Below are 15,159 nucleotides of genomic sequence, written 5' to 3'. Positions count from 1 at the left end.
CGCTCACCACGAAACTCAGAATAGCTTCGTGACGTTGTTATTGCCTCAAATATAAAAGTGTCTTTAGCAACAGTAGACAATTATTTGCCTGTCTCTATAGTTTATCTGCGGACTTTCAATTGTCTTTTCAGAATGTTAAAATTTCACCCAATCTTTTCCCTGCCTAGCTCGTTAGGGGGATATTGAGCGCCCTTGAACTTGTCTCTCGAGGAACATGGGACGCATTCTTACGATACCCCCCAAAAATCGCTTTCTCCGGGATGAACGGAGAAGAAACATTCTGAAAAGACAATTGAAAGTCCGCAGATAAACTAAAGAGACAGGCAAATAATTGTCTACTGCTGCTAAAGACACTTTTATATTTGAAGCAGACATCATGTAACTTCCACGCATACGACATTTTTTGTGAAACGCGTCAACAGTAGCTCTCGCATTTTGAAGATATTGTTCTTAATACTCGTCATTAAGGTGGCTTACTTCAGTTTGTAACTAAGAAATGAATGCAGATTCCAGACCTAAAATCAAAATAACGATTTTACAAACTTCATTTTTCGAAAAAAAGTTGGACCCATTTGGCGACATTTTTTGAAAACGACCCATATGTGATAAACATTTTTACATTTAGTCAAGTTTTGACTAAATGTTTTAACTTAGACGGGGAATCGAGAGGAGGATGGTGGTGTATGTATGTGGGTATGTGTGTATGTATTTGTGTGTGTGTGTGTGTGTGTGTGTGTGTGTGTGTGTGTGTATAAAGCGATTTCGAGAAAACTACTCGACCGATCTTCATGAAACTTCACATGAGAGTTCCTGGGATATCCCCAAACACTTTTTCCTGAGATATCCCCAAACACTTTTTTCTCTCCAGTTTTTGGATAGACGTCTTTGATGACGTCATATCCGGCTTTTTGTGAAAGTTGAGGCAGCACTGTCACACCCTCATTTTTCAATCACGAATTGCAGACTTTGGTATTGCATTTCAGTTTGGAAGACTAAAAATGAGTTATTTAGTTTGCTCATTAAAGTTGTCATCAAAATCGAATTTTCAAAAACAGATGAAAAAATTACTGCATTGTATTCCTTATCTTCTCCTGAATTCAAAAATATATAGATATGTCATGTTTACTCTAAAAATATGCTCAGAGTGGAAGAAAATAGGTTCAGTAAGTACTACGGTCGCGTGCTTCGCGGAGACGAGCATGGCCCGTCTCGGTCTTTGAGTATTGTTAGCCGAGACTATCTTAAATGTAGTCTCAGCGATGACTGGTGTACGGGGTTGATCTTGACTAAATGTTTTTGTATCATTTCACCCGACTTGTTTTTATATTCTCACACAGAGCGTGGAGGTGAAATGGAAGCTACAAGAAGAAAACAACAACGCAAACCAACCCGCCGCCATTACAACAGCGAACAACAACAACGACCCCAGTAACAAGGGAGACAACCACACGGACAAGGGAGGCAACCAAACAACAGCGATCACTCCTATCAGCACAGGCAACAAGGACAAGACCTCTGTGCCTCAAGGGCGGGTGGTCGGCGCCGCGGAGGAACAAGCAGAAGCCGTGCGACTGGCATCAGTTTTCGTGTCGGCCATTCTGGCTTCAGCCATGGCCGATTTCGTTGCACAGGAAGCAGAGGGGGACCAGGATGGGAGAAAACTTGTGTCTACTGCTCAGGTGAGATGTTTAAAGACACTAACACTGACACATATTTTATTTGTGAAGGTACAAAACCGTAAGGCCAAACATACATATATGTTGGTTTCGGGTAACATGACCCCAAAAATTGGGTCGGTAGGTCGGCTTTTAAAAAAAAAAAAAATTTTTTTAGTCTCGGTATGGTTCGCAAAATGTGCCAGAGGTTTTTTTGTTTGTTTTGTTTTTGAGAAATGAAAAAAACCTTTAAGGGTCGGCGGGGAAAAATAGGGTCGGTCGGGGTACCCTAAACCAACATATATTTTTGTTTGGCCTAAAAGAAAATGGTTGAAAGGGGTAGTCAAACAGACCAACAGTGAAACTGACATGGAACATACCAACCGTAGGGTGTTTACAGAGAGAGAGAGAGAGATCTTATGCAAGGTCTTTGCTAAATCCCATTCCTACCGCCAGTGATTTTTTTCTGCGGAGTTAGTTTGATAAAGATATCACAGTCAATGTTTTTGAAAAAAGTAACATAATCATCATCCCCATGCTTGTGATTTGATTAATGGGCGGTTCTGGTGAGGTTATGCCCCTTCTTTCTTTCGGCTGGTAACAGGCGGAACCTCGCGGCAAGATCACACGAGAAAGGAACAAGAAGGGCAAAGCCCATACGACTCACATGCTTTACACATTTTTCCTACCAAAATACATGTGACCTTGACCCAAGGTCAAGGTCATCCAAGGTCATGCAACACAAAGCTGTTAATTCAAGACATAGGAAGTACAATGGTGCTTATTGGCTCTTTCTACCATGAGATATGGTCACTTTTAGTGGTTCACTACCTTATTTTGGTCACATTTCATAAGGGTCAAAGTGACCTTGACCTTGATCATATTTGACCAAATGTGTCTCATGATGAAAGCATAACATGTGCCCCACATAATTTTTAAGTTTGAAACAGTTATCTTCCATAGTTCAGGGTCAAGGTCACTTCAAAATATGTATACAATCCAACTTTGAAGAGCTCCTGTGACCTTGACCTTGAAGCAAGGTAAACCAAACTGGTATCAAAAGATGGGGCTTACTTTGCCCTATATATCATACTAGAATGAATACCCGCTTCGCCGGGTAGCCGGCTTCGCCGGGAAGAAGTACTTAGAGCCGTACGCCGGCTTCGCCGGGTCCGAACAATGGACCCGCCAAGCTTAGGTCCCTCCCAGATTCGTGGAATGGGAACAGCACGAAAATGATTCAGTGGCCATAATGCCATTCCTGACCATATCGAGTCCCATCCTTGTCGACGAATGTAACCGTGTTAATCACCTTTGGAGGCGAACTCCACTCAAACAGGACTGAGCAAGTTATGGCTTCTCAAAGGAAGGCCAGTACATAAAATTACACAAAAGCCGCCAGACCACATCACAAACAGAACTGAACAATGCACAGGTGTTGCTCATATAGAGAGAGACACACACACACACACACACACACACACAGACACACACAGAGAAGCCGTATGTATAGAGAGATAGATGACAGTGTATTTTTCGCGTGGCTGTAAATTGATTCGACCTTTGCACTTTTACAGTGAGGATAATTTACGGGTCCAATTTACGTTCTGTACACTGCGTTGACCTTCTAAAAATAGTAACAGTAACAGAACGCCGGGAATATCCGAAGACGCTCAGCGCAGTGGACAGCGCAGTGACATTCTAAAAATAGTAGTAAGCTGAGGTGGAACCAAAATAGCTGAGGTGGAACCAAAATCGGTTCCGCGCTGCGCGCTGAGAGCACGTGTTGAAATATCGACCAGGTTGTGTCGTGTCCCGGGTCTACCTGAATATGCCCACCAAATTTGAAGCAGATCCATCGAGAACTTTGGCCGTGCATGGCGAATACACAAATACACAAACACACAAATACACAGACAGATACACAAACACACAGACAAACAGACACAAGTCGTATATATATATATATAGATATAGGTGAGGATTTGAATCTCAAAAACTTCAGAGAAAATGTGAAAAATGTGAAAAATAGCTGTTTTTAGGCAACATTTATGGCCCCTGCGACCTTGACCTTGAAGCAAGGTCAAGATGCTATGTATGTTTTTTGGGGCCTTGTCATCATACACCATCTTGCCAAATTTGGTACTGATAGACTGAATAGTGTCCAAGAAATATCCAACGTTAAAGTTTTCCGGACGGACGGACGACTCGGGTGAGTACATAGACTCACTTTTGCTTCGCATGTGAGTCAAAAAAACGTGCATTGGTCTCAAATAGCATGTCGCTTTGGTAACAGTTCATGTGTAAGTCGTGCATTTTATACGGTAAACAGACAATGGTAACAGGCGGAACCTCGCGGCAAGCTCACATGAGTTGTCTCGCGTTATCACCCCAGAAGCACTTATTAATTTATTTATTTAGTTAGTTAGCACATTTGTACATGAGATATAAGGTGACATATCAGTTACTGGATCCCCTATAGCTTAATAAAGAGTATATAATGGTCAAGCGAGATCAGTTTAACTTATCTACCTGGTTTTTCATTTTAACACATTTTCAGATAACAGCCGCTCGCGTGACAGCTGAGGCGGCCCTTGCAGTACAGACGGGCAACATAGAGGGCGCTGCCACTGCCGTCATTGATGCCGTCAACGCTGTCAGGGGAAACCACTCTGCGCCTAGCAAGGCTGACAGCAAGAGCCACGGAGGGCAATATCAAAGCAAGCTTTGTGTACTTCTCTAAACAGTGTAGAGACATCCTGCTTGCAACTGCACGAGCCGAGAATATTTTCCCTCTTTGTCTTCACTGAGCTGGCTGCAAAACCCCTCCGCGCGGAGCTGTTTTCAGACACATCAGACACAGGGTTTAAAAGGACACTTGGCGCATGATAACTGGGTGGCCGAGTGGTAACGCACTTGCGCTCGGAAGCGAGAGGTTGCGTGTTCAGGCCTGGGTCAGGCCGCAATTTTCTCCCCCCTTTCCTAACCTAGGTGGTGGGTTCAAGTGCTAGTCTTTCGGATGAGACGAAAAGCCGAGGTCCCTTCGTGTACACTACATTGGGGTGTGCACGTTAAAAGATCCCACGATTGACAAAAGGGTCTTTCCTGGCAAAATTGTATAGGCATAGATAAAAATGTCCATCAAATACCCGTGGGACTTGGAATAAAGTAAAAAAATTCCATCTCACACGGCATTAAGTCTCAGGAAACATGAATACACGCATGCAGGAAAAAAAAATATATATGGGTAGCGCCGTATGTATGGCAGCTCGCTTTCCCCGGGGAGAAAGCAGCCCGAATTTCCATGAGGGTAACCTCACTGGACTGTAAATCTTATCCAATCCAATCCAATCCAATCCAATGTTTATGATGATGGTTCATGCGTCTGAGCGGACGAAGAGGATGATTTATGCACATTCATTAGCTGCAGAAAACTCTTTCAGCCCAGTAGCTCAGTTGGTGGACACAGGTCAACTTTCTGTGCTGACTGAGAGACGGTATCCATGTCCCTGCCCCGTGTCACCACTGTGGCATGAGAAAGTCTTTGGTCATTCTGCCAATAGTGCAGGTGTCTGATTACCCCTTAGTAAACACGCACACACCTGGGTAGCACGACTCTGTTGCTGCTAGCTTTCCACTGTGAGGAAGCGACCCAAATATCCCAGCGATGGAACAAAGAAGTAATGAAAATGAAAATGAAAATAAACCACTTGAAGCAAAACTGTCGCTGACAAAGAGCAAAACCCGACTGTACTGACCCGCAATAATGAAGCTGTGCATTCAGGGTGGAGGGGGATATCAACTGGCTTACTGATTGTCAACTTTTCGTTTTTGTTATATTTAGTCAAGTTTAGACTAAATATTTTAACATCGAGGGAATCGAAACGAGGGTCGTGGTGTATGTGCGTGTGTGTGTGTGTGTGTGCGTGTGTGTGTGCGTGTGTGTGTGTAGAGCGATTCAGACTAAACTACTGGACCGATCTTTATGAAATTTGACATGAGAGTTTCTGGGTATGAAATCCCCGAACGTTTTTTTCATTTTTTTGATAAATGTCTTTGATGACGTCATATCCGGCTTTTCGTGAAAGTTGAGGCGGCACTGTCACGCCCTCATTTTTCAACCAAATTGGTTGAAATTTTGGTCAAGTAATCTTCGACGAAGCCCGGACTTCGGTATTGCATTTCAGCTTGGTGGCTTAAAAATTAAGTAATGACTTTGGTCATTAAAAATCTGAAAATTGTAAAAAAAAATAAAAATTTATAAAACGATCCAAATTTACGTTTATCTTATTCTCCATCATTTGCTGATTCCAAAAACATATAAATATGTTATATTCGGATTAAAAACAAGCTCTGAAAATTAAATATATAAAAATTATCAAAATTTTTTTTTCGAAATCAATTTAAAAACACTTTCATCTTATTCCTTGTCGGTTCCTGATTCCAAAAATATATAGATATGATATGTTTGGATTAAAAACACGCTCAGAAAGTTAAAACGAAGAGAGGTACAGAAAAGCGTGCTATCCTTCTCAGCGCAACGAATACCCCGCTCTTCTTGTCAATTCCACGGGCACTGCCTTTGCCACGGGCGGTGGAGTGACGATGCTACGAGTATACGGTCTTGCTGCGTTGCGTTGCGTTCAGTTTCATTCTGTGAGTTCGACAGCTACTTGACTAAATATTGTATTTTTGCCTTACGCGACTTGTTGTAATTCATGATGTAACCTTGATCAAGAAGGTTAAGTTCGAACATTCATTCTGATTTCTGCCGTGTGAAAAGCTGAAAATATCAATTATTGTATAGAAGATGTGTAATACTTGAACACACAGCACTTCCACATGTGTATACCCCTGCTCGCACACGCATACACACACACGCACACACATACGCACACACACATGCACACGCACACACACACGCACATACACACACACACACACACACACACACACGCACACACGCACACACACACACACACACACACACAGAGCACAATGCGCTCGGTACCTCTATTGCCCGCCTTCTCTGCTCAGCAGCTATGATGCTTTCAATCCAAGACATAGATGCACCAAGTTCTATGTCAACTTTTAGTTACCAAGGGAAACAGAAGAAGAAGAAGCTTGAAGATATATACATTATGACTAACAATGCTCTTAAATAAATTAACACTTTACAAAACGTTTTGTTTCACAGTCATATATTTCAAGCATGATTTTGCAAAATTATTTTACAATCTCAGAAAAAAAAGACAGTTTCCATGATGCATAATGCAAGTCGACCTTGAAATACATATATATGCACTGCACTCATATCCATGTTCATCCAATTAAAGATGAATTTTCTACAACTACAAATAAAATTATTATTCGTAAATGGCAATAGTTCAAAAGTGAAGCACCATAAGCTTGAAGCGTTCTGCTTTGAATGAGTTGATTCATGATATTTTAAGTTTTATGCATATGGTATAAAAGTAAAAAAAAAGAACATCCCATTTATATTGTAAATATGTATGGAACATAACAAAAATGGAACAGGGCGTCTTCACATGTGACGAGAAACTATAAGCCTTTCCTACAGTATAGTCAAATGATTATGCAAAAAGACACTGGTCCCATAATATGCATCAATATATGGCCTTTGTTCAAACTTTGGAATACTTTCCTTTCATGTCACTGTCAAATACTGTCTATATATATATGTACTGTATATCAATTCTTTTTGTGATGTAAGAAGTATTGTTCAAAAAACAGATTATGTCTGAAATTCCTATAGAGTGGGACAGGTGTAATGTGTGGCCCCTCCAATGAGAGGACACCTCCCTTAAAAGGACACCTTCGGTTGTCCCTTTTTCAATTATTTATACCAAAATATACCTGTCATGACAGGCCACCTGCAATGTAGGGACACTGTTGGCTGGTCCCCAGGGTGTCCTTTCATCACAGGTACCACTGAACCAGAAATTCTACAGGTATCGCCATTCAAACAAACAAATTCAAACAAAATGCAGAGATGTTTTTTTTATCCGCAGTTAGTTGAAAAACCTGAACCTATTTCAAATCGCGAAAAAACTTTGCAATTATTTTTGCACAGCTGCCCAACTTTCTCACAGCGGGGAAAGGGTACCATTAAATGACTGCTTTAAACTTTGTTGCCTAGAAGCAAATCCTTACAACATTCCAGAAAAAATGTCCCCCCCTCTCCCAATTGATAAAAAAAATCTAGCCCTACTGTAACAAAATGCAATTTGAGGAAACATGCTGAACACCCTGGCATTTAAACTGCCACAAACAAAATTATCTGTTCCTAAAACTCAAATAGGTAGAATATAAATATGCTCGGTAGTAACAACCATATGTGGCAAGTTAATAAATGTAAGTAAAACTACTGGCTTTTCAAAAATAAAAACACTTGGGTGTATATGTATATGTTATCTGCTTACAGTGAACTTGATATAGTCTGAAAGTATAAAAGATACGTAATGATAAAATTACAAGAGTGGAGGAAACATTCATAAAATGATATGTGTCACTCAAATCAGTGAAATCAACAAGTGTATTTTTAAAACAAATTAACATTTCAAAATATGAATATACCCTTTCCTACCATGTATGTGACAGTACCCAAAGCATTCATGAGAAAGAAACAGAGAAGAAACAAAGCAGACGTTTTGTTATCAACCAAAGAAACAGAGAAGAAACGAAGCAGACATTCATGTTATCAACCAAAGAAACAAAGCAGACATTCATGTTATCAACCAAAGAAACAGAAGAAACAAAGCAGACATTCATGTTATCAACCAAAGCAGACATTCATGTTATCAACCAAAGAAACAGAAGAAACAAAGCAGACATTCATGTTATCAACCAAAGAAACAAAGCAGACATTCATGTTATCAACCAAAGAAACAAAGCAGACATTCATGTTATCAACCAAAGCAGACATTCATGTTATCAACCAAAGAAACAGAGAAGAAACAAAGCAGACGTTCATGTTATCAACCAAAGAAACAGAGAAGAAACAAAGCAGACGTTTTGTTATCAACCAAAGAAACAGAGAAGAAACAAAGCAGACATTCATGTTATCAACCAAAGAAACAGAGAAGAAACAAAGCAGACATTCATGTTATCAACCAAAGAAACAGAAGAAACAAAGCAGACATTCATGTTATCAACCAAAGAAGCAGAGAAGAAACGAAGCAGACATTTTGTTGAAATGAGTGGCAAAACCTCCAAGTCACAACATTATGATTCATATTCATTCCACATTCAGACATGTATATGTGTAGTATTACAACTTTAGACAGGACACAAAAGTATCTCTCTCGCACACACACATGCATGCACTGATACGCACTCTCAGGCAACCAAACATCCGCTCACACACATAAGCATCGTTTAATATCACATAATCATACTGATGAAGCTAATTTAAATCATTGGGAATTCTTGCTTCAAAACGTGTTACTAAATTTAAATTTCTTTCAAGAAAAAGCAAAAGTCTTCAGATCAAAATAATTACAGTATCGCTTGATTTTCTGCAAAACCGCAATCAGAAAACAATTATGCGACAAAATCCTAACAAACTGCAACATGATTTTCATGCGAATGTGTACTGTAAAACCATAAAAACAACTCAAGCATAAATGTGTTCTAATTAAGCCATACATGAACCGTTCCTATTCTTAACCAATGAATAACACCTACTGAACTAAATTTACAATTTAAAAAAACCCTACAGGGAATAAATACCTCCTCTAAGTTTAAAGACAACCACAGAAACCAAATCGGCTAAATTAATAAATTCAATATTAACATGATTGTATTATGTGTCACACCAGTTTCAAGCAAAGCTAGAATCAATAAGATGCTAAAACAGAAGGTTGCATATCGCAAAGTAGAAAACCATTATGCATAAAGTAGAACCTGATTTGTCTAGCTAATTAAAGCGGCGCAGTATAGCTAATTCATACATTATGCATCATTAAGATCTAAAGAAAATATTGATCAGAAAGAACAGGTAAAACAAAAAATATCTACTGTCATGTTTTCATCTCATTCAGGCTGACAACATATTAAAAACTGGTATACAAAGATCCTAAAAAAACTAAAACATTCTGAGTCATTCAGACTAATTCTTGCTGCAAGCAAAAAAAAAACCGCAAGAGGGTTTTTTAGTTGTTTTTTTTTAAGACCAGCAGCATTTGTTTGAAACTCCTCAATACTGAAGCATGTTTTTGAATATTTACCATTACTTATTTTAAGACTCACACCACCCCAACCCCCCAAGCAGAACTTTTCTTAAGCGAGAGGTACTGACAAGAAATCTGAGCTCAACAGAAGAAGTCTTCAATCACAAAGGCACAAAAGCTATGCACAGCAAAAGAAGCATGGAATGTAAAACAAACATTGGAAATGTAAGTTACCGGACTGAATAAAATCAAGTGGGGAAATATGCTGCCATTGATAGTAAATCATACAGACAAAACAGTAAATATGCACAACAATTGGACAATGTGATTTTCATTTCAAGTTCTATTGCAGGTCTAAAAAAAAAAAAGCAAATAGTGAAATATCATTTAGAGGCTAGGCATGCAGTAAATAACCATCAGTGCACACATACTCATGTCAGACCTGTTTACCCCTAAAACATTGCATGTGTATTTTCTGGGAGCAAAATGAGGCAAATGTGTAGTTTTGTAATTGAATGTGTAGAATTTCTCGTCGACCTATCACAACAAGAACAATGATTGCTACTTTTTACCACATGTATTGATTGACTGACGGAAAAATGGGAATTGCAGACAGTGCAATGAGCATGATGTTTTCCTTTCCGCGAAGACAAGGCATGGGTAGTCCTGATGATATTTTGGCAGAAAGACTTGGTTCGGCGCATTGCTCGTCTTTTTCTTTTTGGTCGGTGGCCTTTCGGAGTCATTTTCTTCACAGTTCTCATCTTCACTTTCGTGTGCTCTGCGTTCAGCCATTGTGTCGAAACGCCCGCATGGTTTGGCAGTAACGCTTTCAGTTGTGCCCGGCATTTGCTTGGAGAAGCCTATTCGGCATTAACAAGCTACAACGCAACGCCCGTGGGCGCTTTACGCGCTGCACGCAGCAAACGACTGCTGGCCGAAAACATGGATTGGAAAATGGATCGGTCAAGGGAGATGAAGAAAATTACGGATTGTGATATGCGTAGCCGAAACAATACCGTTTGCGTGCAGGGACGGGGCGGTGTGAGAGCACAACGGAACAAGGAACAGGTGTAAAGACGAAAAAGAAATTTTTTAAAAAAATTTTTTAAATTTTTTTAAATACCGTTTGCGTAGAAAACGACAGACTTGCGTAGTTGCGTAGTATATTATTCAAATTCGTAGTTTACTACGCTCAATGTGTAGTGTAAACAGGTCTGTCATGTGCACCACACTGTTTGAAAAAGCTTGATGTTTATGTTCTAGTCATGTCTTCCCCCTCTACCATCTGCATGCACATTTTTCTGTCAGCACAACCTGAACGCTACAAGAATGGTGGTAAATTACATCACAAAAGAAAATTTCACGGGCAAAAGACCTGAGAATTGTTGGTTTATATCTGTACTTTCTTGACAAAGCCATAGTTAACAAAACTGAATATTTATTTTTATTACACAACAGTGTTTTAGTTTGCAGAACAGAAACTAATGTTCCAAAGGCTGAAGAATGTAATTATCTACTTCACAGTTATAGTGGTCTGGCCTTCATCCTACACACCTGCAGCATGATACTGGTGCTAAGCTGAAAAACCATTGAGTCCTGAACAGATTCCCTGAAACAAATTATGTCACAATGCTGGCAGTTTGTAATAAGTGATCAATTACCTGGCTTCAAATCTGTAATACAACACAAATTATCACATTTATTCACAGAAACCTAATCTTTTTCTTCCTCTGTGCAACTTCTGTCAAAATCAAATATCACAAGCTTTTGTTATTTCAAGCTGACACACAGTATAGCTCTGACCACACTTTCATCACATGTAGTTGTACAGTGGAATACCCATTTTAAGACTCCCTTCTTATTAAGACCTGAATTTTTCAGATTTTTGGAGGTCTTAAAAGGGGGGTTTCAGTGTATTCCCTCCTGACGTTGATCCAGTTCTTGTTGGCTGCCCTTTCATTGGTGAGGATCTGGATGCCCACAGAAGACGATTTCGGCTTAACGCAATGGGTGGTGTGTGTATCACCGTTGAAAAAAGACCTCTTCATTCATGTAAATAAAAAGCTGACACGCCAGTATCCAGGTTAGGTACTTTTTTATCAATATTTCGGCAGATGAACTGCCTTCGTCAGGATGGTGAGAAAGTTCCGGCAGGACCGAGGGCATCAGTGGCTCCCTCATACATGGTCGTATTTCTTCAGTCCCATCAAATATATAATATATTGTTGTTGCAAAGTCAGAACATGTTGGTTGTTTTCAGTTCTTCCTCCTCCTGTCCAGTATAAGACTTGCACCATTATAACACAGCATATTCTGCACACAGCATTTATTGCAGAAAAACTCTTATTACCATCAAGCAAAATGTAACCGCCAAGGAACAGATTCTGCAAAGTGTCACCAAATGTCACCGATTCCCTGAAGAAGGTCACCTATGGTGACTGAGCTCCCCGTAACAGTTGTCGCAGACCCTCACCGGTTTCTTGGACGCGGCCACAGTAGCCTGCTTGGTGGAGCAGTCATTGCAGAAAATGTGACCGCAGTTTCGACAGTGGTGCTGCAACAAATACAAAAATGTTACTTTTCAAAATGTCTCAACAGCATGTAAGAATAAAGTGTTTCAAAGAGCATATATACAGTGGAATCCCCCTTGGATAACCTCCAACATTTGAGAAAATCATGTTTCAAAAAGAGGGAGTCTTAAAATGGAGGTAGATTTATAGAGGTCTTATCAAGATCTTAAAATGGAGGTAGATTTATAGAGGTCTTATCAAGATCTTAAAATGGAGGTAGATTTATAGAGGTCTTATCAAGGTTTTAAAATGGAGGTAGATTTATAAAGGTCTTATCAAAGTCTTAAAATGGAGGTAGATTTATAGAGGTCTTATCAAAGTCTTAAAATGGAGGTAGATTTATAGAGGTCTTATCAAGATCTTAAAATGGAGGTAGATTTATAGAGGTCTTATCAAAGTCTTAAAATGGAGGTAGATTTATAAAGGTCTTATCAAGGTCTTAAAAAAGAGGTAGATTTATAGAGGTCTTATCAAGGTCTTAAAAAGAAGGAAGTCTTCTACTTTTCCATCTTCTTCTGCGTTTATGTGATGAAACTCCAACTCACACTTGTGTTTTTTGCATAAGTGGGTTTTTACGTTATGCATGTCGCATAGCTGCCAACCCTCCCAGATTTTCCGGGAATCTCCTGAATTGTACAACTTCTCCCTGCTCATATTCAAGACTAAAGTCAGTCCCCCTGGCTCCTGGATTTTGACTTCAGAAGGTTGGCAGGTATGATGTCGTTGTAGTGATCCCCATTTCGACAGCCATTAACCGATTTTGGGAAAAGGAGGAAATCCATTGCAGGGTCCTAACAAGAAGGGCAAAGCCCATACGACTCACATGCTTGACCTAAACCTAGCAATGACATCATACACTAAGAACTGCTTTACACATTTTTCCTACCAAAATACATGTGACCTTGACCCAAGGTCAAGGTCATCCAAGGTCATGCAACACAAAGCTGTTAATTCAAGACATAGGAAGTACAATGGTGCTTATTGGCTCTTTCTACCATGAGATATGGTCACTTTTAGTGGTTCACTACCTTATTTTGGTCACATTTCATAAGGGTCAAAGTGACCTTGACCTTGATCATATGTGACCAAATGTGTCTCATGATGAAAGCATAACATGTGCCCCACATAATTTTTAAGTTTGAAACAGTTATCTTCCATAGTTCAGGGTCAAGGTCACTTCGAAATATGTATACAATCCAACTTTGAAGAGCTCCTGTGACCTTGACCTTGAAGCAAGGTAAACCAAACTGGTATCAAAAGATGGGGCTTACTTTGCCCTATATATCATATATAGGTGAGGTATTGAATCTCAAAAACTTCAGAGAAAATGGGAAAAATGTGAAAAATAGCTGTTTTTTAGGCAACATTTATGGCCCCTGCGACCTTGACCTTGAAGCAAGGTCAAGATGCTATGTATGTTTTTTGGGGCCTTGTCATCATACACCATCTTGCCAAATTTGGTACTGATAGACTGAATAGTGTCCAAGAAATATCCAACGTTAAAGTTTTCCGGACGGACGGACGGACGTCCGGACGGACGGACGGACGGACGGACGGACGACTCGGGTGAGTACATAGACTCACTTTTGCTTCGCATGTGAGTCAAAAAGGGGCCTTCACTGTAATTCATACAAGCAGAGATGTATCTGGCATGTATGTTCTGGTATACGTGAGTCCAAAGTGTACACAAAGATCGATGAAAATCTTCAAACACCGACAAATTCCGTGAATAATAAGAGCTACCGTTGGGAGAAAGCAGTGCATGCTGGGATGGGGCGGTGTGAGAGCACACTGGGACAAGGAACAAGAGTCGGGACAGTCCCACACACACACACACAAAAGAGCTACAGTTGTTGACTTACCTTTCTGTTGGTGACAGAGAATCCTTTGTGACATCCCACACACTCTGTCACTTCCTCGTCGTTTGTCCATTTCCTTGTCTTCACCTTGGTGGTCGTTATCTGTCAGAAGTAATGAGAAAGGTAAATGCCTGATAGACTTAGTTTAGCATTACAAATACGTCATCGTCGTTGTCGTCATTGCATCATCATCATCACCATCATCATCATTTTGTTGCAGTAGTTTTTTTTTTTAGCGTGTGTTTGTTCGCCACAAGGTGTCAGATTGTAAGAAAAGGCCCAGCCATCAATTTCAATCCTTGTTTAATAAAGTTCAGTTCAGTTCTCTCTCCCATCCTTATCCACACACACACACACACACACACACACACACACACACACACACACACACACACACACACACACACACACACACACACACAAGCATCAGAAGCACAACACAACTGTAGTGACTGGTTCTCTCTCTCTCTCTCTCTCCCTCTCTCTCTCTCTCTCTCTCTCTCTCTCTCTCTCTCTATCTCTCTCTCTCTCTCTCAGCCCACTTACAGACCCCCCCACCCACACACACACACACATCACACCTGCAGTGACTGGTTCTCTCTCCCCAGTTCCTGCAGAGCGGCCTGAGCGTCATCCAGTTTACGTCGATGTTCCGTCACCTTCTCCCGCAGTTTTTCACACTCTCCCTCGCTGGAGATACAGCGCTCCACCAGCATGCGACGCTCGTCGTTACTGTTCTCCAGCTTGGCTTCTAGCTCTGAAGGGGGAACGCAAGAACAGAGAGTGAGTCAACAGCACAGAATTATCTTGTTGTCAGTGTTTTAAGTCATTACAAGCAGTCCTTTCCGCCATGTAGTTCTCTCTCTCCTGATCACAACAG

At 40.4% G+C, this 15,159-nt stretch overlaps 2 protein-coding genes across 4 annotated transcripts in view; one reads left to right on the top strand and one right to left on the bottom strand.

Moving 5' to 3' along the window:
- The window catches only part of LOC138963904 (uncharacterized), a 33,058-nt gene extending 26,644 nt beyond the window's left edge, over positions 1-6,414 (top strand). Inside the window, exons 16-17 of the mRNA XM_070335756.1 lie at positions 1,338-1,679; positions 4,216-6,414. Of these exons, the coding sequence (XP_070191857.1) occupies positions 1,338-1,679; positions 4,216-4,398 (525 nt within the window). The 3' untranslated portion in view covers positions 4,399-6,414. The remainder of the gene's footprint in view (positions 1-1,337; positions 1,680-4,215) is intronic.
- Positions 6,415-6,839: 425 nt separating this feature from the next.
- Positions 6,840-15,159, bottom strand: part of LOC138963913 (early endosome antigen 1-like) — a 51,269-nt gene continuing 42,949 nt past the window's right edge. For all 3 annotated transcript variants that reach the window (XM_070335768.1, XM_070335769.1, XM_070335770.1), the window contains 3 exons: positions 14,861-15,036; positions 14,283-14,381; positions 6,840-12,404 (listed from right to left, as the gene is read on the bottom strand). In XM_070335768.1, coding sequence (XP_070191869.1) covers positions 12,276-12,404; positions 14,283-14,381; positions 14,861-15,036 — 404 coding nt within the window. In that variant the 3' untranslated portion in view covers positions 6,840-12,275. The remainder of the gene's footprint in view (positions 12,405-14,282; positions 14,382-14,860; positions 15,037-15,159) is intronic.

The sequence above is a fragment of the Littorina saxatilis genome, linkage group LG4, assembly GCF_037325665.1.
Source record: "Littorina saxatilis isolate snail1 linkage group LG4, US_GU_Lsax_2.0, whole genome shotgun sequence".
Classification (NCBI taxonomy): Eukaryota; Metazoa; Mollusca; class Gastropoda; order Littorinimorpha; family Littorinidae; genus Littorina; species Littorina saxatilis.
The sequence above is the reverse complement of the archived record's forward strand: the minus strand, read 5'-3'. Positions and strand labels throughout refer to the sequence as shown.